At 39.0% G+C, this 22,331-nt stretch overlaps 1 protein-coding gene across 7 annotated transcripts in view; it reads left to right on the top strand.

Annotated features, from left to right (window-relative positions):
• Positions 1–5,674: 5,674 nt before the first annotated feature.
• The window catches only part of Nfyc (nuclear transcription factor Y subunit gamma), a 62,175-nt gene continuing 45,518 nt past the window's right edge, over positions 5,675–22,331 (top strand). For 2 of the 7 annotated variants that reach the window (XM_046468594.2, XM_058570854.1), the window contains exon 1: positions 19,753–20,035. Coding sequence is in view for 2 of the 7 variants with exons in the window: in XM_046468591.2 (XP_046324547.1) it covers positions 19,839–19,911 (73 nt within the window). In the remaining 5 variants the exon portion in view is untranslated. The other 5 variants (XM_046468593.2, XM_046468591.2, XM_046468596.2 and 2 more) reach the window with 5 other exon arrangements.

The following is a 22,331-nucleotide window of genomic DNA, read 5'->3' as shown; positions in this document are numbered from 1 at the left end:
AGAAGAGTACTGCTCACAGGGTGTGGTGGCGCATGCCTATAATACTAGCGGCCAGGAGGCTGAGGCAGGAAAATCGTGAGTTCAAAGCCAGCCTCAGAAACTTAATGAGGCACTTAGCAAGACCTTGTCTCTAAATAAAATATAAAAAAGGGCGGGGGATGTAGCTCAGTGGTTAAACACTCCTGGGTTCAATCCTCAGTACCAAAAAAAAAAAAAAAAAGTACTGCTCATCCCAGGAACAGGCTTGTCCAGAAATTCCTATTGTGCTATCATTGGCTCAAAGAAGCCTATGGGAGTTTAGGCCTCAGAGTGAAGGGCAACAGACTTCAAAGTTTGACAGATGTCTTAGAACTAAGCAGTTGGACTACTGGTGAATTACAATTCCCCTAGTCAGAGATCTGAAAATTATATTCTCATGGCCACACACCCTCAGCCCTGATATATGGAGATGAAGAGGGAGGTTCTACAACCTAAAGTGAGAAAAGCAGTGTGTGTTATTACCAGTCTAAAGGACAAGGGAACAAAAAGAGATATAAAAAATTGTGCTCTATATGTGTGTAATAAGAATTGTGATGCATTCCGCTGTCATGTATTTAAAAAATAAAATAAATTTAAAAAATAAAGGAAAGGGATATTATTGAGCAGACCAGACAACAAATATCCACTCCATGACCTACAATGTCCCACTTGTGATTCAAACCTGAACTGTGAGTTATCCACACTGGGAGACTTCCTCTGGAGACTGCCATCCTCCCAGGCATGAAACTTGGGATCATGTTAAACACCCTTATTTTTCCTTTGTTCCCCACCTCCTCAACAGTCATCAGTGGTCAAGTCCTTTCAGTCCTAGCTTGGCCATATCCCTTTTGCATTTGTTTCCTCTTCCCTCAATTCTCATGGTTGCTAATGTGTCCAGGTTCACATGACATATTCCTTCAACTATTGTTTTGGAAGTCTCCACCTGATCATTCTGCAACTCTATTCCATTCTACTCTTTTCCAGATTGCCTTTAAACATAGTTTGGACCATGTCACTCCCCTCTGAAAAACTTCTGCCTGTGGGAAAGCCACTGTGGAAAACAATATGATGGCTCCTTAAAGAACAATAAACACAGAATCAACATGTGATCCATCAAGTTCACTAGTACACACCCAGGAGAGTTGAAAGCAGGGACTCCAACAGAGATTTGCACTCCAATGTTCACAGCAGCATTTATTCACAGTACCCAAAAGGTGGAAGTAAATGCCCATCAATGGATGAATGGATAAACAAAATATACTGTGTAACACACAACAAAAAGAAATTTTGGTATATTCTTACAACTTGAGGGCATTATGCTAAGTGAAATAAGTCAGATATAAAAGGACATGTATTATATGATTCCATTTATATGAAGTATTTAGAATCATTAAATTATTAGTACAGAAGTGGGGATAGTGGGAGATGAGGGGTTAATGTTTAAGATATAAAAAATTTTAGCTGGACAGGGTGACACATTCCTGTAATCCAAGAGACTCAGGAGGTTGAGGCAAGAGGATCACAAGTTTGAGGCCAGACTTGGCAATTTAGCAAGGCCCTGTTTCAAAATAAAAAAGACAAAACAAAACAAAAAATGGACTAGGGATGTAGCTCAGTGGGAAAAAGCTCCTCTGGATTCAGTCCTCGATACCAAAAAAAAAAAAAAAAGGTTTCTATATGGGATGTTGAAAAATTCTGGTGATGGAGAGGAAGATGATTGCACAATAATTTGAATGTACTTAATGTCACCACACTGGGCACTTTCAAATTGGTTAAAATTGCTTAAAAACAAACTTCCACCACTAACTTCCCTTAGCAGAAAATAAGACCCAAGAGTCTTGATTCTTTTTCTTTGAGGTACTGGGGATTGAACCCAGGGGCACTTTATTACTGAGGTATATCCCCAGCCCATTTTATTTTTTTATTTTGAGACAGGGTCTTGATAAATTGCCTAGGCAGACCTTGAACTTGCGATCCTCTGCCTCAGCCTCCAGAACTGCTAGGATTATAGGTGTGTGCCTTCATTCCCAGCCCAAGAATCTTAATTTGACTCTAAAATCTTTCCATACGATTTTTCTTTATTTCCCTCTTATTCTGTATTTCCTCAACTGATCCCTTACTTTCTGTATTTGCTTACTACTGCTAACACACGGCATGCTCTTCATCTCTTCTATTTACTTTTCAAGACCCAGTTCAATGTCATACCCTTGAGAATCTTTCCTGAACTCCCCCCATTATTTCATACTCAGTAGCAATAATCTCTCCCTTTTTTGAACTACAACAGTACATGACCTTTATTTCTTTGGCACTACTTGCTTTTCTTTTAGATCAAAAGCAACAACGAGGTAGAGGGGTGGGGCTTAAATTCCAGCTGGACCGGGAGCCTGGTCCCTTCACAGTGCTATAACCTTAGGGAGTTTACCATCAACCCAGAACTGACTTTTAACCTTGTAAATTCATAAGTCTAATTTTAATAATAAGCAGAGAATACAACAATCTCCCAGGGCCCTTGTATTAACCTCTCAGAAACTGATATTTATATAAAATAGAAATAGAATGTGATTAAATTATAAAAAATACAATTATTTAAATAACTAGCCAGGTGTGATGGCATATGCCTGTAATCTCAGCTACTCAAGATACTCAGGATGTTGAGGTGGAAGGATCATTTAAGTGCAGGAGTTCAAGACCAGTCTGGGAACATAGATCCTGTCTAAAAAAATAAAAACTAGACTCCTCTAGGTGGCAGATCACTGAATTCTGTCCCATTTGCTGGGTAAGTACTGAATCACATCCAGAAAGCACATTGATCTTAAGAAGCATTTTTTAATAGAGGCAGCCTGAGATGTTATCTATCACTCAGATGACAGGAACATGGAAATCCTAATGCTCAGACTGTCTTTGTAGAGACAGGGCCTAGAGAAATAATGGTAGTATTAGCCCTGTGACTGTCTTGTTTTGGGCTGCCATTGCCAAATGGGCCTTTTCATGCAAAGAATCATTGTATATCCTATTTAGAGAGAGGTCTAAACAACATATAAAATAATGGATTGATAAGGCTTCTGTTTTTTAAATGACAATCACATTTGTCTTTTTGAGAATCCTCCCTGTGATTGGACCAAAGTTTGCTTTGTCATGATGTTTTGAGGATAAACTTTTGGCTTACCACTGGAGTAGCTATTTTGGGAGCTGTATTAGCTTGGGCTACCTAGGTTATGCTGCAGTAACAACCAAAACATTACAACAGTTTATTTCTTTAAATAGTTTATTTCATGTAATGTCATGTGCATTAACTGTCACTGTCAACATCTTCATTCTGAAACCAAAGCTGGAGAAAACAGCTTTATTTGGGACATGTTGCTTTCATGGTGGAGAAAAAATGATATGCCAGGATCATGGGATGGCTCATATATTTCTGCTCATAAGTGGCTCATATCATTTCCTACTTAAATTTTCTTAATCAAAACAGGACCAAATTTCGCTGAGTGCATGCCTATAATCCCAGTGGCTTGGGAGGCTGAGGCAGGAGGATCACTAATTCAAAGCCAGCTTCAGTAACTTAGTGAGACTCTGTCTCTAAATAAAATATAAAAAAAGGGCTGGGGATGTGGCTCAGTGGTTAAGCACCCCAGGTTCAAACCCCAGTAACTAACAAACAAACAGGACCAAATGTGATGAGATTAGGGTGAGATTATTTAATTCCTTAGGGATAGAACAGATAGGAAGGATGTTGATAATACAGCTGGGGTTAGACATGTAGCTCAGTAGTAGAGCACTTGCCTAGCATACTCCAGGCCCTGAGTTCGATCCTCAGAACCATGAGGGAAAAAATATCTACAGCAAGGACTAATACTCAGCTTATATGCACCAGTATGTTATCAGTTATAATACTGACCATTAAAACATTGAAATATCTTAGTACTATCTAAAAGTTTCCTAAAAACTTCCTTCTCCTGGCTTTCCCTATTAACCAGCAACGACACGGTTAATACCTGGAACAAAGAGACCACTAGGACCTTAAGTGAGTGGGCTTCTTTTTTGATCCCAGGGCCTGGGTGTGTGCTAAATGTGGCTCTATCACTAAGCCACTCTCCCAACCCTCTAAGTTGACTTTTAACCTGCTTGATCAATGCTAGAGCACTACTTGTTAAATATCTCACCTTTGGCTAATTTCTGGTACTACATAGACTTGTATTTAAGGGCATCCTAATTTCCAGGATCTTATAGGAAAACTGACTACAGAACCCATGTGTTGTTGATACTTTATTACAATGTAATAATAATCATTAATGACACTAATTTGTGCTTCCAACACATTTTATATCTTTTGCAAACATAGTATAGGCAATAAATGCTCAATAAATATTTGTAGAAAGAACTTTTTTTATTTCTCTACAATCTCAACACACATTTTATTTTGTCTGAAAACATCGTTATCACTAATTTCTAACACTTTTGCAATAAAGCAATCTCACATTCTTTTATTCAATCTCCCCAACATTCCAGGAGGTAAAAAGTATATCATTTTACATATAAAGGAATTGAGCTAGTTAGGTTTTTTAATTCATTCATCAAATTCTTGAGTGCCTCAAGTGAGATTTATTCAAGTTGGATATGAGAACTTTCTGAATTCAAGTCATTACTTTATCACCAGCTATGAACCCAAAGAAAATACTACTACTGTGTTTATTCACTATTATTATTTGACATTGGGGTCTCCTTATGTTGCCCAGGCTGCCCCCAAACTTCTGGACTCAAAAAACAACCTCCTCCTCCCCCAAGCCTCTGATTAGTTGACTACAGAGACTTCTATATTGATTTTACTGTTTAGTTTATTGTTTAGTTTACTTCTATATTGATTTTACCATGCAACAGAAGTCCTCAAAAAGTTCAAATGTCATTTGTAAAATTCAAGATTACTATCAGCAGAGGCAGTCCCATTACTTTCTGTGCTTGCTACCTAAACTCACTATATAATTCCATACTTCAACTTAATTCGGTTTGACACTTGCTGTGGGGCGTTGATCAAATCACTTAACGTTTTTGAGCTAGTTTTTCTATCTATAAAATGGAAACAATATTAATGCCTTTAAGTGGTCGCGGAGACGAAAAAGAATTGGACGCTCATTGCACTATGGTTCCCAATTGTCTTCGATTTTTTTCTTACAATGCATTCAAATGAAAAAAACAAGGTCTTTGTTGACGAAAGGTTACAAGCTAACCATTCTTGTTCCTTTATTCTGGAGCATATGGTTTTACAGTTTGCGGCATCTAAACGCCCTCTTTATGAATTTATAGTGCCGGTAATTATCTTTAACAGCGAGCTAAGCCTGGCACTCCCCATGCCGTCCTTCGTCCCCATCTTTCTCTCCAAATCAAAACACCACAAAGCTATCTATTCCCTAGAATTCATAAGCGTGCGCAGCCAAGGAAGCACCACCGCACACCTCTGTATCCCCTGAAAGGGACGAGATCATAAAAACCCTCAGGTCTTCTTCCGCTTCAATTCCTCGTCGACGCTTCCCAATTCTCGCGAGACTCCAATTGACTCGGCTTCTGCGCACTGCACCACACTGGGAGTCGAGGCGCCAAGGGAGGGGGAGGGGAAAAGGGGAGACGGTGCAAACGGCGTGGCCGCCATCTTGTTTGTGCCCCCACTCCGCGCGCGCTCCGTTCTCCGTGACGCACGCTTCCCCCTCCCCTCCACCGTGCCCGGGCCCCTGCACTGCCCGACGCCGCAGGAGCGCGGGGGCGGCTCCTGCTCTTCCCAAGACTGCGTGGCAGGGACTTGTGAGTGTGCGGGAATTTCAGTGGGAAGAGGGTTAGAGGGGACGGCGGCGGGGGGAGGGGCAGCGCTTCCCGCCTTCGGCGGAGACCTCACTTCCCTCGTGCGGCCGCTGGTGCAGTTCGGTCCGGCCTGCCGCCGCCATGTTGTGTCCTCGCCGGGCCCGCAGCTGTCGCAGCCGCCGCACTCGCGGGGTCCGTGCGCCGCCTCGGCCGGGCCCGCGGGCTTTCTCCCATTGGCGGAAGGCGACGGCGGGGGGGCTTGCTCGTGATTGGTTGGTGGCGGGGAGGCCGCGGACCTGGCACCTTATTGGTCGCGCCGGCTCGGGCCTTGAGGGGGTGATGAAGGGATGGGAGGTTGTGGGGATGTGCACGTCTTGGGGACAGGTAGCGCGGGCTGTGATCCCTTACGGCGCAGGCGTGGGGAGCCTAGAGGCTTTTAGGGGGAAGAAAGGGTGATGGACTGGGAGGCACTTCGTGGGTAGTGTGGGCCACAGTCCGGGATGGGGAACACTCCTCATTCCAGAGGCGTTGTCCCTGCTACTTGGTTGCCTAGGATGGGGGCGTACAGGCCCTTGGAGACTTAGGTGTGAAAACACTGAAACTCGAGTACCGGCCAAGAGGGATCCAGGGGTGACTTGCAGCGTGACCCAGTTTTGGGGTGACCCCGAAGTCCGTAGTATGAGTGTATGGTATTGAAAGGGAGCACATTGGGGCCCGAACAATAGAATCGGATAAGGAATTTTGCTGGGAAGTGAACTTTCAAACACAAAATGTTGGGGACATTGGAGTCCAGTTACTGGGCCTGGGATGTGATGGAAGAGCAGGTTAAAGGGATCCCTAGGATAAATTGGCCGCGTCTTAGTAACTGTCAAGTCTAGGAGGCACAGTATTAAGTACCAGATCTATGTCTAAGAAAATCAGATATAGAAAGCATTTGGGGGAACATTTTCAGAAGTATATTAAGAGGCCAGTGATAGATTATTGGATCCAGAATTATGCTACTGGTTTTGAGATGTTTTTTATGAAATTTTACTGCTCTTGGAAAGATACAGGTCAGGGCCTATGTTTCCAGTAAGATATCTAGTAAATGTTAGGTACGCGGTGGTTATTTGCTGAATAAATGTTAGGTTCCCCTTGAAGAGGAAGAGATCAAACCAGATATTCTGGATCTTGGCTCATTTCTTTTTATATGCGCCTAAAAAATACACCCATCCCCATATGCAGTTTTTTAACTAAGCAGCTCAAAATGCATATCCTTGCTGCTTACCTTAAGTAACAGGATTTATCAACATTTTCTTATTCATGTTTCTGTTAGCTTTTGTTCTAATCTAGACTTGTTAAGAGTTGACTTTTGGAATGTTAAACCTCTGTGGGTTTTTCTTTTCTTTTTTTAACATTGTTTATAACTTTTATTTATTAATTTATTTTTTATGTGGTGCTGAGGATTGAACCCTGTGTCTCATGCGTGGTAGGCAAGTGCTATTCCATTGAGCCACAACCTCAGCCCAAATCTCTTTTTTCCTAGTTTGTTTTTTGTTAAGTGATCCTTTTTAGCTTTAGATAGATGTTATACTTGGTTGTCACAACAGTTTCAAGGAACTCTTATGGTTTTCAGTTTTGGTCAGTTTTGTGTGAATACAACTAAATTTTTGAGAGTGGGGAAAGTAGTAGAGAATGTGAATCAATGTTTTGGGGCACATTTAATATCACACTCCTGTTAGGTTGGCATTGTTGTCCCCATGTTGCAGGTGAGGACATTGAGGATAGAAGGGGTTAAGTAGCTTGTTCATTGTTGCTGACTAAGGGCTTAAGCTGGAATTTGGCTTGATGTCAAAACCTATAGTTTTTTTTTTTTTTATCTGCTATATCATGCTCCACATAAACCTGACTAGTTCAATTCCCAGATGGTTTTATATTTCCAAATGGATCATCTTACTTTTGATTTCTGAGTGTTGAATGTTAAATGTGAGAATATAATCGATAAGAATTGCACTGTTTGAAAGATTCAGACCACAGAATTGTAGCCATATAGAATATAGATTCATCTACTAAGTATTTAAATCATATCCCTTGGTATCTATTGTGAAAGGATACATTTACAAAAGAAATTGCTAGATGTTTCCCTGAACCCAGGTAGATAATGGGGAAAATATATAGAGAGACACTTTAAGAATCTGTATTCATTTTGGGCTGGGGTTGTGGCTCAGCGGTAGAGCGCTTGTCTAGCACATAATGAGGCCCTGGGTTCAATCCTCAGCACCACATAAAAATAAATAAAAGGCATTGTGTCCAACTACAACTAAAAAAATAAATATTAAAAAAAAAGAATCTGCATTCTTTCAAATCAAGTTCCAGAATATTTTTAATGTATTCTTTTTGTATATGGAAGTAATTTATGCAAGGCAGTGAGGAATTCCAAGTGCATAGTGTAAAGAGCTCACTAATGAGATTTTTCAGTCATTACCCATTCATTAGGATGTCAAAATACCAAGACCTATCCAAAGATCTAGTGCCTTCTTCATACTGGGATACTAATTCCGAGATATGCTTATCCTGAAAGTATGTAAAATTAAAGCTGGACATGACAAGATATTTGCAATTCCAATTTTGCTAAGAAACATTTAAGTCAGATTTTGAGGAGAGAATAATGAATTGGAAGTCTTAATTGCTTTATATCGTATTATGATTAGATGAAGCATCCCTTATCCCTAACCTTTTATTTGCAATAATATTGCAGTGTGGCTATTACAGGCAAAGCTACAGGTGGAAATAGGACTTGCTGTACATTTTGCCCATTGGTGATGGAAGCCTCATTTAATTCAGAACACTCTTGTGCAGTTACCACCACAACCCCCCGAATTGAATGCAGGAACTTGTGTATGCTGGTAGAGTGCCTACTCTACCACTGAACTAAGTCCTCAGCCTCTTTGGTTCATTTATTAAGTTAACCAAATATAAAGATGTGATGGCATCTATAACTTGGTTTCATTTTTACTAAGTATAGACAAAGCTATAAAAACAAGCATTATATGTATGTATATGTAGTATATATGTATATTTTTTTTCGGGAAGCATTTCTTAAGCTGCCTGCTCTTTGCTATCAGAAGCCACTTTTATCCCATATTAGCCCCGTATACTAATGGCTGCTTAATTGATCATCCTGGAAATCTTGAACTCCCAGAAGGTCTGAGTTTAAATCATGTGAATCTTAGCTTTGTCTTCTGAACAGAAATCATACATTACTTTATACTTTATAATAGAGTGTGTCTATGTCCTTTAGTTCTTTTATCAGATAGTTCTCATTTATGTTTACGTATTTTGTATTTGATCAAAACTGATTCATTGTACTAGAGATAAAAAGTGTTTTTCTCCCTTTATTTACAGAGAAATGGTGGCAAAGGGCAGTGAAGGCTCATGCTAGATGCCTTTTTGAGGCAACTTTGAAATTGACATCTCTTGTCTTTTAGTTCAAAGGTATTAAGCCATTTAGTGTTCTATGAATCAAACTCAGGAATAATGTCATAGTTACTACTTTTTATTGAGTACTTACATTGTATCAACTGGAGTACAGTTGCTATATTATGCTATACAGTCTGAGGTAGATATTATTACGATCCTCATTTTATGTGTGAGGAAACCTCTTTTTCAGTAAATTACAGTGTGTCTGTTGTCCAAACTACTGGGGAAACTGGGGGCAGAGTATCTCTTGAGCTTATGAGTTCAAGATCAGCCAGGGCAATGTAGTGAGACCCCATCTCAAATAAATAAATAAATAGCAGTAATGTGCTTAAAGTCGCATAAAGCAAGTTAGTAGCAGAGCCCAGAGACAGATAAATATCTGTGACTTTTAATTCCTATACAGTTCATGGAGTCCTTTTTTTGGGGGTGGGGGTGGGGGTGTAGTATTACAGATTAAACCCAGTGGTACTCTACCAGTGAACAACATCCCTAGACCTTTTTTTATTCTTTTGAAACAGGGTCTTGCTAAATTGCCCAGGCTGGCCTCAAACATGATTCTCCTGCTTGAATCTCCCAAGTGTCTGGGATTAAGGTGTGTGTCCCTATGCAGTGTGGAGCCCTTATTCTTGTAAAGACTGTCTTGACACTGTAGTATATTATGGTAAAAGAAAAATCCTTGCATCTTAGCTCAAGAAATTATGTCACTTCTTTCAGTAATGTCCTTTGTACTGAGACCCTGAAGAGTAAGATTACCTTTTCAAGGTCACTTAGCTTTGCTAGGACAAAGCCCAGATGACCAGATTTGTAACCCAGATGACCAGATTTTCAGACAGGTGCTCATTCCTCTGGACAGCATTGTTTCCCTGTGGAAGCATTGACTTGATGGAAGAGATGACTTTCTCTCTCTTTTTTTTTTTTTTTTTTTTTGGGGGGGGGGTACTGGGGATTGAACTGAGGGGCACCCAACTACAGAACTACATCCCCAGCCCTTTTTTTGGATTTTATTTAGAGATAGGGTCTCACTGAATTGCTTAGTGCCTTGCTGTTGCTGAGACTGGCTTTGAATTCTGGATCCTCCTGCCTTGGCCTCCGGAGCTGCCGGGATTATAGGTGTGTGCCACTGTGCCCTGCTCAGACACGACTTTTAAGTGGCAAGTTTACCTTATTCACAGGAGGGGAAATGGCAGAGGACATTATTAAGGTCACAAATGACCACTTTGGGGTTTATTCCAACCTCAGGCATACAACCTAGGAAGAACATTCCTTAGCCAGCAAGTTGTTCTTTTCCATTCTATTTCTTTCTTTCTTTTTTTTTTTTAAAGAGAGAGAGAGAATTTTAATATTTATTTGTTTATTTTTTAGTTTTTGGCAGACACAACATCTTTGTTTGTATGTGATGCTGAGGATCGAACCTGGGCCGCACGCATGCCAGGCGAGTGCTTGAGCCACATCCCCAGCCCTATTTCTTTCTTTTTTTTTTTTTTTAATATTTATTTTTTAGTTGTAGATGGACACAACAGAATGCCTTTATTTTTATGTGGTGCTGAGGATCGAACCCGGGTCCCGCCCATGCTAGGAGAGCGCTCTACTGCTGAGCCACAATCCCATCCCCTGCATTCTATTTCTTGTTCTCAGGTGAAACTGGTTGTGAGTTATCTGTTGTCTTATAGTCTCTCTTTTCAATTTGTTTATTCAATTTTTCATGCATGCACTGTGACAAGTTAGGAAGGTTATATTAAGTCATTTATTTTTCTGCAGAGACTCAAAATACCCGATATAATTTAAATACATTAATTGAAGGAGGAAAGAGAATTTAAAAACTTTAGCCTCAAACTACCTGTGAACATGGCATTGTAGTTTCTGATTTTGGAGTCAATCCTAGGAAAGAATGCAGTCTCTATGGTGCATTTACCCTCTATTTGCTGGGGCAGGTTCTTTTTTTTTTTAAGTCGTAGATGGGCACGATACCTTTATATTGTTTATTTACATTTTTTATGTGGTGCTGGGGATCGAACTCAGACAAGCGCTCTACCACTGAGCCACAATCCCAGCCCAACTTGGTCAGGTTCTTAACTTGAGTCTCAGTTTCTTCCTTTGTAAATTGGTGGTAATAATATCACCTTTCATTATGAGTTATTATTATGAGAAATTAATATAATAGTAGATGGTAGGTTCCTGTCACTGAGTGTACATTAATGAGAAAGATGTCGTTTTCTTTTTGGAACTTCATAAAATCTGCCCTGACAGCTAGTTACCACTTCCCTGATGAGGAGGCCTTTTGTAATTATCTGCTCTGTTATATTCAGTAAGATTTCCATATTGGGGGACAACCACTTGATATGAGAGAAATAATCTTACATAGTAGTGTTTTGGAGCTGATTTTCAGTGGGCCAGTGTGAGGTTAGTCTTAAACTTTGAATGCATAAGAGGTAGGATCATTTGTTTCAGTGAAAAGTTGTTTCATGATTAGATTAATCCCCAGGTTCTGGTAATGATTCTGATGAAATGAAGACTTTTTTCATATTTGATAAAAACAATGATTATTAAAATCTCAAAACCAGTGTATCCTGTCTGGGGGAGATTTGCCTTTTAGTAATTTTTAGTTTTCTTTTTAAAGGTAGAAATTTTCAGTTGGAGTAGGGCTGTTGGTTTGACTGGTGTGATTTATAGTCACCTGGGTAAAGTTTTCTGACATAATCATGCAATGGAAAAATATCTCTCTGCCTGCAGAAATTTTTGCTAGGTTGCAAGATTGTTGCATCTTTCCCACACTTTATATTTTAGCAGTGATATACCTGATAGCAATGAGAGAATATCTGAACTTACAGTATAGTGGTTGTATTTTCCATTTTGGTTATTTCCCAGTCTGTAGACAGATAACTTCTGAATTAAGTGCACTTTTATACAGTGAAAACTTTCTAATGGACTTCAGGTGCAGTGTAGAGAGATAGTACTTAGAGTCTAATCTTTGCATTGAATGTTTCTAGATACATTTAAATTAAAGGTTCAAATCTTCATGTCTAAGGTAAGTAAGGTAACCTATTTAAATGAATACTCTCCATTTAAAGCTGACAGTATATTTTTATACCTATGATTCAAGGATTGTTCTATTCTTAAATACATTCATAGATATGAACCATAAGCAGTGAAGCACCATAAGTATGGTGCTTCAGTAAGAGGAGAAATAAGATGATTCATAGGAAAAGATTAGAATATAGAATATTTTTGTATCGTGTCACTGATCTAAATCTATGAATTACTGAAAGTTTTCATAGCACTTAATGACTATTATTCCTATACTTAGGAGCTGCAAATTGTAATCTAAGCAAATTGAGATCCTTTGCTCAGAGATACGAAAACATATCCTCTCAATGCTGGCATGATCTGTCCATTTTTTTAAATATATTTTTTTAGTTGTAGATGGACACATACCTTTATTTTATTTATTTTTATGTGGTGCTGAGGATTGAACCCAGTGCCTCACATCTGCTAGGCAAGCACTCTACCACCGAGCCACAATCCCAGCCCTGATCTGTCCATTTTAAAGAAAGGAAGGAAGAAAGAACGAATAAACCAATAAAATGTATGTCAACTGCACAGTTGAACATCTTTGCACTTTTAATTGTCTTAAAAATTATTACTTACCTTGAAAATAAGTAGCATAGAATTTGCTGATTATCAAATGTCAAAGTTTAGGAAGAGAGCATGCTTGGTTGGCACTAATTTGAGAGGTAGAGGATTGCTATTTATAGTGCTATTTAATGTGATTTTCAGTAGTACTAAATTAAAAAGGAAAACCCCATATGTGTACAACTCTAGCTACTTTGCAAGGTTGTCAGAAAAGATGTGCCTGTCATCTTTTCATTTCACTAAATTTTCCCAGTATAATGGTTAAAGTGAAACATACTTCTTTATTATATAATAATAATAATAACAATATAATAATCATTATTTTTGTGATATCAGAGATTGAACCAGATCCCCTCTTCCACTGAGCTATATCCCCAGTCCTTTCTATTTTATTTTAAGTCAGGGTCTCACTAAATTGCTGAGGTAGGTCTTGAACTTGCTATCCTCCTGCCTCTGCCTCCCAAATCATTGGGATTACAGGCATACCTGGCAGTTTCAGAATTATTATTCAGAGCCTTTGTGCTCATATGTCTTATGACCCTCCAAGAAGGCGGAAACATTATGCATTGTCAGTAAGACTAATTTGGCCATGGGACCCTGTTTGTGAGAATACCTAATAAACACTACATGTTATGACTGGTATGTAGTGGGGCACAATTGAGCGGTTCTGTTGTAGTCTATGAATCTTTTTGTATAGGATAGCTTGGCCAATAGTGGAAAAGGCCTTTTCTGGACACAAGTGTCAAAATTGACATAGACTCTTAGGGATGAATGTGTTTTCAAATGTCATCTGATCCAGTTAATAATAGCAACTGCCCCCCCCCCATATTTTTTTAAGTTGTACCTGGACACAATATCTTTATTTTGTTTGTTTATTTTTATGTAGTGCTGAGGATCGAACCCTCAACATGTAAGAGATAAGCGCTCTGCCATTGAGCCACAACCGCGGCCCACAACTTCCATTTTTTGAGCACTGATTTTTTTTTTTTTTTAATCAGGCAAAAATGTTGTTATTCTACATGGGTTATTAAGTAACACAGTAGGTTACCACAGTCTTACTGATTTATCTTCTTAATGTTTTCCAGTCTACTTTTCAACATCCTCACTACTCTCCACTATTGTTTTTCAGTAACTAGATTATTGCAGTATCCTGTTGTCCCTGTTATTGATCTAGAGTGCTATCATTTTCCCCTCCTGGTCCCTTCTCCAGCTTATTCTCCCCGTATGCCCTAAATGATCTTCTAATAAGGTAATTCTAATTGTAGCAGTTTATGCTTCAACTTTACAGTGGCCTGCTGGACTGGTGACACACTCTTGTAATCCCACCAACTCAGGAAGTTTGAGGTGAGCCTGGGCAATTTAGCAAGACCCTGCCTCCAATATTAAAAATAAGCCGGAATGTAGCTCAGTGGTAGAGCACCTCTTGGTTCAGTCTCCAGGACCAAAAAGCAAGCAAGCAAACAAAAAAACTCATCAATGCCTTACCATTGTCCTCATAATAAAGGTGTAGTACACCTTAGCCTTGTCTATCCCTGTTTACCTAACTTTATTCCTCACCTCTTGCCTTTGGACTGCTGCCACAACAAACTACAGCCCTTCCAGCTTTCAGCTGCTTTAAGTCAGCTCCAGGCCTTTACACACGCAGCTTACTTTGTTTTAGTAGGGGAACCATTCTTAAGATTTTAAATCACCCAAGAAGCTTCCCCTGACCAGCCTGAAGTTTAGACAATTTATGTTCTGTAGCATTGTACATTTGCCCACGTAGCAATATGATTGCCTATTTTAAGAGAATCTTTTTTTTTTTTTTTTTTTGTAAATGGACACAACACAATGCCTTTATTTTTATGTGGTGCTGAGAATCAAACCTGGGTCTCACCTGTGCTAGGCAAGCACTCTACTGCTGAGCCACAATCCCAGCCCATGATTGCCTATTTTAACTTCCTTATGATAGACTTCAATCTTGTTGAGAAGCAAAACCATGTCTTCCTTAGAATCCAGAGCTTAGGTAGCAGAATGCCTATATTTATTGACTGACTGCAATAGGGTTTTAAGTAACTAGCACCATTAGGGATTAGATTCTAAGTCTTTCTAGCCACAGAAACTGGGCTTTCTTTCTGGCTGCTCCTTATAGCTACTCTTTCTCTTCTTGCTTTACATGTCTGTCAAATGTTGACACAGCTTGTGCCTACCGACCCCATTTGTAACTTTTGAGGCAGCATGTGCCATCTTTGGACAGCTCTAAGAGCTGAAATAGAATAATTATCCATGCATTTTTCTTAGTTTATGCTTCAGAGATTATAATTTATTTTTTAAAACAATTTTGAATTTATAATTTACCAAATGTCCCAATTCATTAATTGATTGAATAATTTACTGAGCACTAGTACTATATTCTTGTATTCTAATGATGCTCATTGCTCAAAATGTTTCTGGGCCTTCTTTGGGGATTGTCTTCAGAACTTCTGTCAGATTCTTTTGAAAATGTGTTGACACTTTTTTCTTTTAACTTTGAGGTACATATGATTTGGGAAATAACTTATAGTTGTTCAGGACCAAGTCAGGTGAAAAACATGTGTCAGAAATTGTAATCTGGCAAGCCTTGGTTTTCTTTGATTATGATCTTTTAAAAATTTTAATCAAAAACTTAAAATGGGAAGATGACAGTAAAACAAAAAGCTGAAGCAGTAGATTCCTGTTCCTACATGGTCCTTTCTGTTGATAATGATTGCTCCTTTAGATAGGACATTCACTCTCCAATTTTCCTCAATCGTGCTCCTGTTTCACTGATCCTGGCTAAAGCCTTGTTTAGTTTATATATTTGTGCTGAGCACTGGGGATATATGTGGTTGTAAGAAAGAGACAGTTGCGGGTTGGGGTTGTGGCTCAGTGGTAGAGTGCTCACCTAGCATTGTGAGGCCCTGGGTTCCATCCTCAGCACCACATGAAAATAATAAATAAATAAATAAATAAAGGTCATTGTGTTCATCTACAACTAAAGAAAAATATTTGGAAGGAAGGAAGGAAAGAAATGAAAGAAACAGTTGCAGCCAGGCACACCTGTATTTCCACCAGCTGGGTAGGCTGAGGCAGGAGAATCTCAAGTTAAAAGCCAGCCTCAGCAACATCAAGGTGCTAAGCAACTCAGTGAGACCCTGTCTCTAAATAAAAATACAAAATAGGGCTTGGGGATATGGCTCAGTGGTTTGAGTGTCCTTGAGTTTAATCTCTGGTAACTCCCCACCCCCCATCAAAAAAAAAAAAAAAAAAAAAAAGAAAAGAAATATACAGTTGCTAACTTTAAGAATCCTTCTTACATGTTACAAAGTATTTATAATATGTGTAAGCACTATAGTAAAGTCTATATAATAGATAGTAATTGAGCACCTACCAAATTCCACATAATGAGTGCTTTCACTTATCTCAGCACTCCTCTGAATTGATGTATTTTTTCCATTTTACTCATGAAGAAATAAGCTCAGGATGGATTAAGTAACTTGGCCAAGATCATACAGCTAGTAAATAGGTAGCTATGATTTCAGAAATCTGTCTTCTGACTGAGAGTATTAGTTCTCACCTTGCCTTCTTTGAGGGCACTGAAGCTTGAACATTGTAACCAGAGTCATTGGTTTTCTTTTATAGTGATTGATTGTTTTTTAGGGTGAGAAGATGGAATTGTCTGGTGTAGAAGGGTGCTGATATTCAGGGCTAGGGAAGAATGGGAGATGGAGTCCCAGAGATCCCATAAGGCTTTTAGTCCACAGTAATGATAGGCTGGAGAAGAGAGAGCTATAAGTGAGTGAATGGATCAAGCTGCCAAATTGAAATTCAGGGTAATTTGAGTTCCCTTCCCACAGAGGCTTGAATTCTACTAAGGTAACTGTTGAGAAATAGGAGTTGAAGTGTTTTTCTTGCAGACTGCCAAGAACTAATAAAAACTATGCCAAAGACCTTCATAGAGTGTCAGGGGACACGATTGGTTTAATCTGGTACATCAGAAACATAGTTGAAGGGCAGATTTGTGGAACAATAACCAGACCTCAGCTGGGATTGGTGGTGAAAGGTATGGATTTCCGGCATAAAAACTGGAAAAGATTTTTAGTAGCAGCTGGGAGTCCTCCCACACTGCCCTTTATAGCTAAGAAATTGCTTACTGCAGGATATGCTGAGGGCCTTATGTAGGTCTTGTCCCTTTTTGCTTCTTAGCCTCTCGAAGCAGGATTGGATGACATTTAGCATTTCATATTTTTTTCAGTGCTTATTCAAGCACCATGCAATCTATTTTACGTAAGTCACCTCATTTAATTCTTACAGTGGCTCTGTAATATAGATGGTGATATCTGTATATTATAGATGAGCAAACCAAGGCTCAGTTCGGTGTCATAGAGTTAATAAGTGGAGTAGCCAGAATTTGAAACTAGCTTTGCCTGACTCCCAAGTGCTTAGTTGTTTTGCCATACTGATAGTAATTAATAGTGAAATTATAAAATATTCTCCCTATTTTTCTGACCTCCATTCTAGAAGTGAGTTTCTTTGCTTCCTTGAAGCTGTCTTGGGCCCTCAGTGTTGTGGGGTTAAAAAAAGCTCTAGGGGCTGGGATTGTGGCTCAGTGATAGAGTGCTCACCTAGCGTGCATGAGGCACTGGGTTCGATCCTCAGCACTACATAAATGTAAAATAGAGACATTGTGTCCACCTAAAACTAAAATACATATATTTTTAAAAAAGCTCTAAAATGCGTTCTCTCCACAGACTGGAAATAGATTTTCAAAATCTGCAGTCTAAGCTTTTGGGAAAAGAATTATGCCTGTGACTCTGTAGCTTTAGAAACTTTCCCGTAACACATTCTGTTAGCATAAACTAAACTCTTCTTTGGGTGCCATAGTGAAATTGCCTCATAATCTGGTAATATTTTTTTTTTTTTGTATGCTGTGGTAAAGGATTTAGTTGTTTCAAGTCTTTACACGTTTTCAGTAAGTGCTTTGTTACTGGTTAAATGTTCCTAATAATTTAGTAAAAAATTTCTGTTAATTGATAGAGTTCCCCCCCCCCATATTTAATTAGGTCTCTGATGGGCAGATCAACAATTAACATTGTACAGATTTTAGTTTTTAAATTAGTGAAATTGGGTAATGGTTTATGCCATCTGTCTGTATATGTGGCACCTAAAAATGTCCTTGGATGTGTTCTGAGGTGCTCTATATCTTAGTAACCTGTGTAGTGCAGTGGAAAGAGTACCACTCAAAGTGGGGCCTGAGTTTGCATCTAAATGCATGGGCCAGTTACTTAACTTCTCTAAACTTCCATCTTTCTCACACATAAAAGAAAATTGTAGTGAGAATTAGAGGAGTAAAGTCTGTAATGTACCTAGCACAGAAATTGCCTCAGTTCATCCAGGGAAATGAGTGGAATGTGTGTACAGAAGTTAAAATGGCTTATATGTCAAAGTAATAGGACAGACCATCTCACTTCCATTTTAGGGCTCTGCTGAGTTTCTGCATATGCCAAAGACAAGGCCTCACGTAATGTCCAGCAAGAAATTTCTAGCAAAGATCTAATCTGTTTGGTAAAACAACTGCCTAGTTTAATAGTCCTAGGATATTTAGCTTTGATAGGAGGAAGCAGATCTAAGATTATTAAATGTTTCAGGTGATGGCGAGATGTTTCTATTTGAATATTTTGTAAAACAGAAAAGAAAACAGGGACATATTGATTGATTTTAACTATGTTGGGAGTCTCCTCTTAAAATGTAAGCAGTAGGGCCCAAAATCTGTAAGCAAATCTTTGACCACCCCTGGTGAACTCAGCACTCCAGGATGTTTCAGAAACCACCAGTCAAGTAAAAATACCCCTAATTTCCTGAGATCAGCCCTACTGCTTATTCTTGAATATGTGATAGAAAGATTTATCCTCTGTGATGTCAAAACCCTGTAACAGTAAAAGCTAACATTTGATTTTATGATTACCCTATATAAATTAGTTAATCCATCAAGCCATGATGTGCTTTTAACAGGGTATTCACTAATGTTTTATCTCTGTGCCACCCCTACCCCCTTCACCATTATTAGATGTCCCTCTGGCTTTCTGTAGACAGTTTTGAAATGCCACCGCCCAGGCCACCAGCTTCATATGTTACTCCTCTAACTTTTCTGTTTTCATTACTTTGTTTTATAATAAAGTGCTTTGTCCTGATGTAATCTGTGCTTTTAAAATTACCACGAACATAGTAAAAATGCCATTTAGAAATCCTGCAGACTGTTCTAAGAGCATTGGTATCACTCTTGGTTACCGTTAAAAGAAGCTATGTTTTCTTTGGATTAACCCTACCCAGTTTCCTTTTTCTTCTTTTAATGCTCAACAGAATACTGAAGGTAGTTAGTCACCACTCTCCAGCGTGCACACATTGCTGCTTTGGTTTACTGCCACAGGATAATCTTATAGACATCACTGATGGCCAATCAGAAGCAGTTAAATTACCTTAAATTTTTTTAAAAAATGGAACTCTGACAACCAATAAGAAATCCTTTGGGTGGGAACTGTAACGACCTTTTCCTTTGATTTTAAGGACAATTCTAAATTTGCAGTATCCTGTTTTGGAAGCACATGAGGCCCTATTACATCTACTGTATGCATTTGCAGGCCATTTCCAATCCTTAAGTTCCTGGTAGTTTGAAGTCTGAATCTGACCCCTGTTCTGCTTCTCAAGGTAACTTTAAAACAGGAAGTGTACAAAGGAGGTAACTGATGACGTGAACAGCCAATCGTGGCTTTGTGTTCTTAGCTGATAAAGCAGCTCAGCCAATGGGATGGCTCTGGAGGCAAGGTTTGGTGTCAAATAGCAGGCTAGATTGAATGCCTTTGACTGTTAAAGTGGAAGGAGGCTGCAGGGTTTCATTGGAGCCTCGGAGTTTTTCACTGAGGCAGGGGTCAGCTGAAAGACAAAGAAAAATGGCGAATAGTTTGTTGGGGGGTGGGAGGACAGCTGTTCGGGTTTTCACTGGAGTGGACATTCCAGACTCAGGTTTCTGCATCTCCTGCTGCTTTTGTTTCCTCCGTCCTTTTGGGGGGGGAGGGATAGGAGTGACTTAAATTCTCCCTGTCCGAGGAGATATAAATAACTACATGTAAAATTAATGCAGTTCCCGGTAAGTTTAATTCTTTGTTTTGTGTTGAAATGATAGAAACTGTTTAGCTTCAGAGAGTGTAGACAAGTTGCACTGTTTCAGAAAATGGCCACTTTACATTCCAGGCATACCTTTTGGTGCACCTAGAATACCTTGCTGGGTTTAGATTTTGCATGTCCTTCAACTAGGATTTCTTTTCCTAGTTGAGTATTGACAAGATCAGGTACAATAAGAACTAATCATTTTTCAGGGGCACACGGAAGCATAGCACTTTCTTTTTTGCATTGGGTAAACTTAACTGTTTTCCAAATAATTTTCCTTTGTTCAAGTGCACTGAAGCTTTCCTACAGGATAAGCTGAGGTTTTGTAAGAGTTTTCCTATTTCCGTGCACTTTATTGACATCTGTGTTTTCAGAGAGAAGCCACACTATGGCTATTCGAAATTTGTGTGAAAGTAGGATTTGCACTGATGCAGGTTCTTAGGGTGAAGGCCCACATGCCAACGTGAAATTCTCCCATAACTTTCTTGATCTACCTGTCTGCCTCTAGATTCTCTTAAGTATTTATTTATATAGTATTAATACTTGTTTTAAAATGCACATTTTAGCTTAGAATGCCGGTTAAAAACATATTCTCCAGTTACATTGGCAGTGACAAAAGCAAATCGTTTTCTACTAATTTCAAACATTTTGTCAGATGTTGGTTTGGTTCTTTAAAATATTAGAAAAATGATTTTCATTTTCAGCATGAAATATTTAAAATCCTAATTTATCTGCATTTTGTAAATAGCAAAGTTAGCACACTATCTTTTGCCCTTGATATTTTTCCCCCTTTAGGGGTATGGAGCTAGGTTGCTAATTAGCAACCAGTCAGTTCTTGTGAATAGGGAAATATTTGATACCATGTACTAAGATTTGTAAAACATATGATTTAAAAGATAAATTCTTTGTTTTCTTTTTATTTGAAAACATGGGATGAAGGTCATTGGAACATTTCTGCAGCAGACTCAGTGTGAAGTAGTGAGCCAGCAGCACTCTGTGGATAGGGAAAAGGAGCAGGCCCTATTAAAGAAGTTTGGAGGGTGTTGATCTGCCTTCCCTTGCTTCTCTTGAGTAAAGGATTTACCTGAGAGGATCCTTGGGGTTTTAGATTTTGTGTTCTTCTAGTTGGGGCGGTGTTAACACTCATAGTTCCAGGATGCAGGCCTCTGTCGTTGCTCAGAAAAGTGACCTTGAAAAACTGCCGAGGAGTTGAAAGATTGAAGGACAAAGTTTGTTTATACAGATTTGGACTGAAAAGCTCTATTTAAGATGAAAAGAGACTGTACTTCTGATGTTCAGGTCCAATGGTTAGTAGGAATCTGTTATAGATTCAAATTATGAGTTTTTAAGCAATCAGACAATGGGGCTGCATTCATTCTCTCTCCCACTGTTCTTTCTTCCCTTCCCCCAGCAAAAAATTCTAAATCCTTCTGGTATGATAGTTGAGTGAACTGCCTAGCAGATTCAGAATTCTTTGCACGCCACCATCTAGAGAGTTCTTAGTGAAGAATGGTATTTCAGGAGTTGAAAGTAGTTAATTTGTGAAACTCCTTTTGGAAGATTGGAATGCTATGGTAAGAAAATATTCATTCTGAGAATTTAAGTCCTAAGAAAAATATGTGTTAAGCATTACATTTTAAAGTGTAATTGCTTTAATTTAAATGTGTTTTATACTGATTTACATTTACATTTCAGGTTTTATATATGATTTTAAAGTAGTTGTAGATACTGAGTGACCTTATTGACTCTGGGACAGGAAAGGGAGGTAAAAGTAAAAGTGGGGTACAGTATGAAGCCAAGATAAAACTCTTTATAAACTTGACAACTTTGCAGATTTAGCTGTTTAGAAAAGCATCTAGCCTAGATTCTTCACCCTTTTAGGGTCAAGGACTCTTGGAGAATCTGATCCACTACCTGGTAAAGTTGACATAGGCAAGCCCATGCAAAGCCTCTGATGACTTAGGATATTTTCTGGTGTTTCCTCATGTTGAATGCTGTTTATATGATCCTCTCATATAACAGTTTAGACAGGTAAATGTTTCCTAGAGAAATGAAGAAAACTATTTCTAGAAAGAGCAGAGTCCTTCTAGAGCTGATTATAATTTTGACTGGGGGGTATATGGGAGAGGCTTAGATGGAGTCTGAGATTTGGACCGGTGTTTACTCTGGTAACAATATTTTGAAGCAGCACAATGCAAGCCATTTAAAGTCAAGAGACCTGTGTTCAAGTTCCATTCAGTTCTATTGCCAGCTTTGTGACCTGGGGTAAGTCAGCC

The sequence above is a fragment of the Marmota monax genome, unplaced genomic scaffold, assembly GCF_021218885.2.
Source record: "Marmota monax isolate L192 unplaced genomic scaffold, Marmota_monax_Labrador192_F-V1.1 WCK01_AAM20220418_F8-fsc00008, whole genome shotgun sequence".
Taxonomy (NCBI): Eukaryota; Metazoa; Chordata; class Mammalia; order Rodentia; family Sciuridae; genus Marmota; species Marmota monax.
Note: the sequence above shows the minus strand (reverse complement) of the source record. Positions and strands in the feature narration are given on the sequence as shown.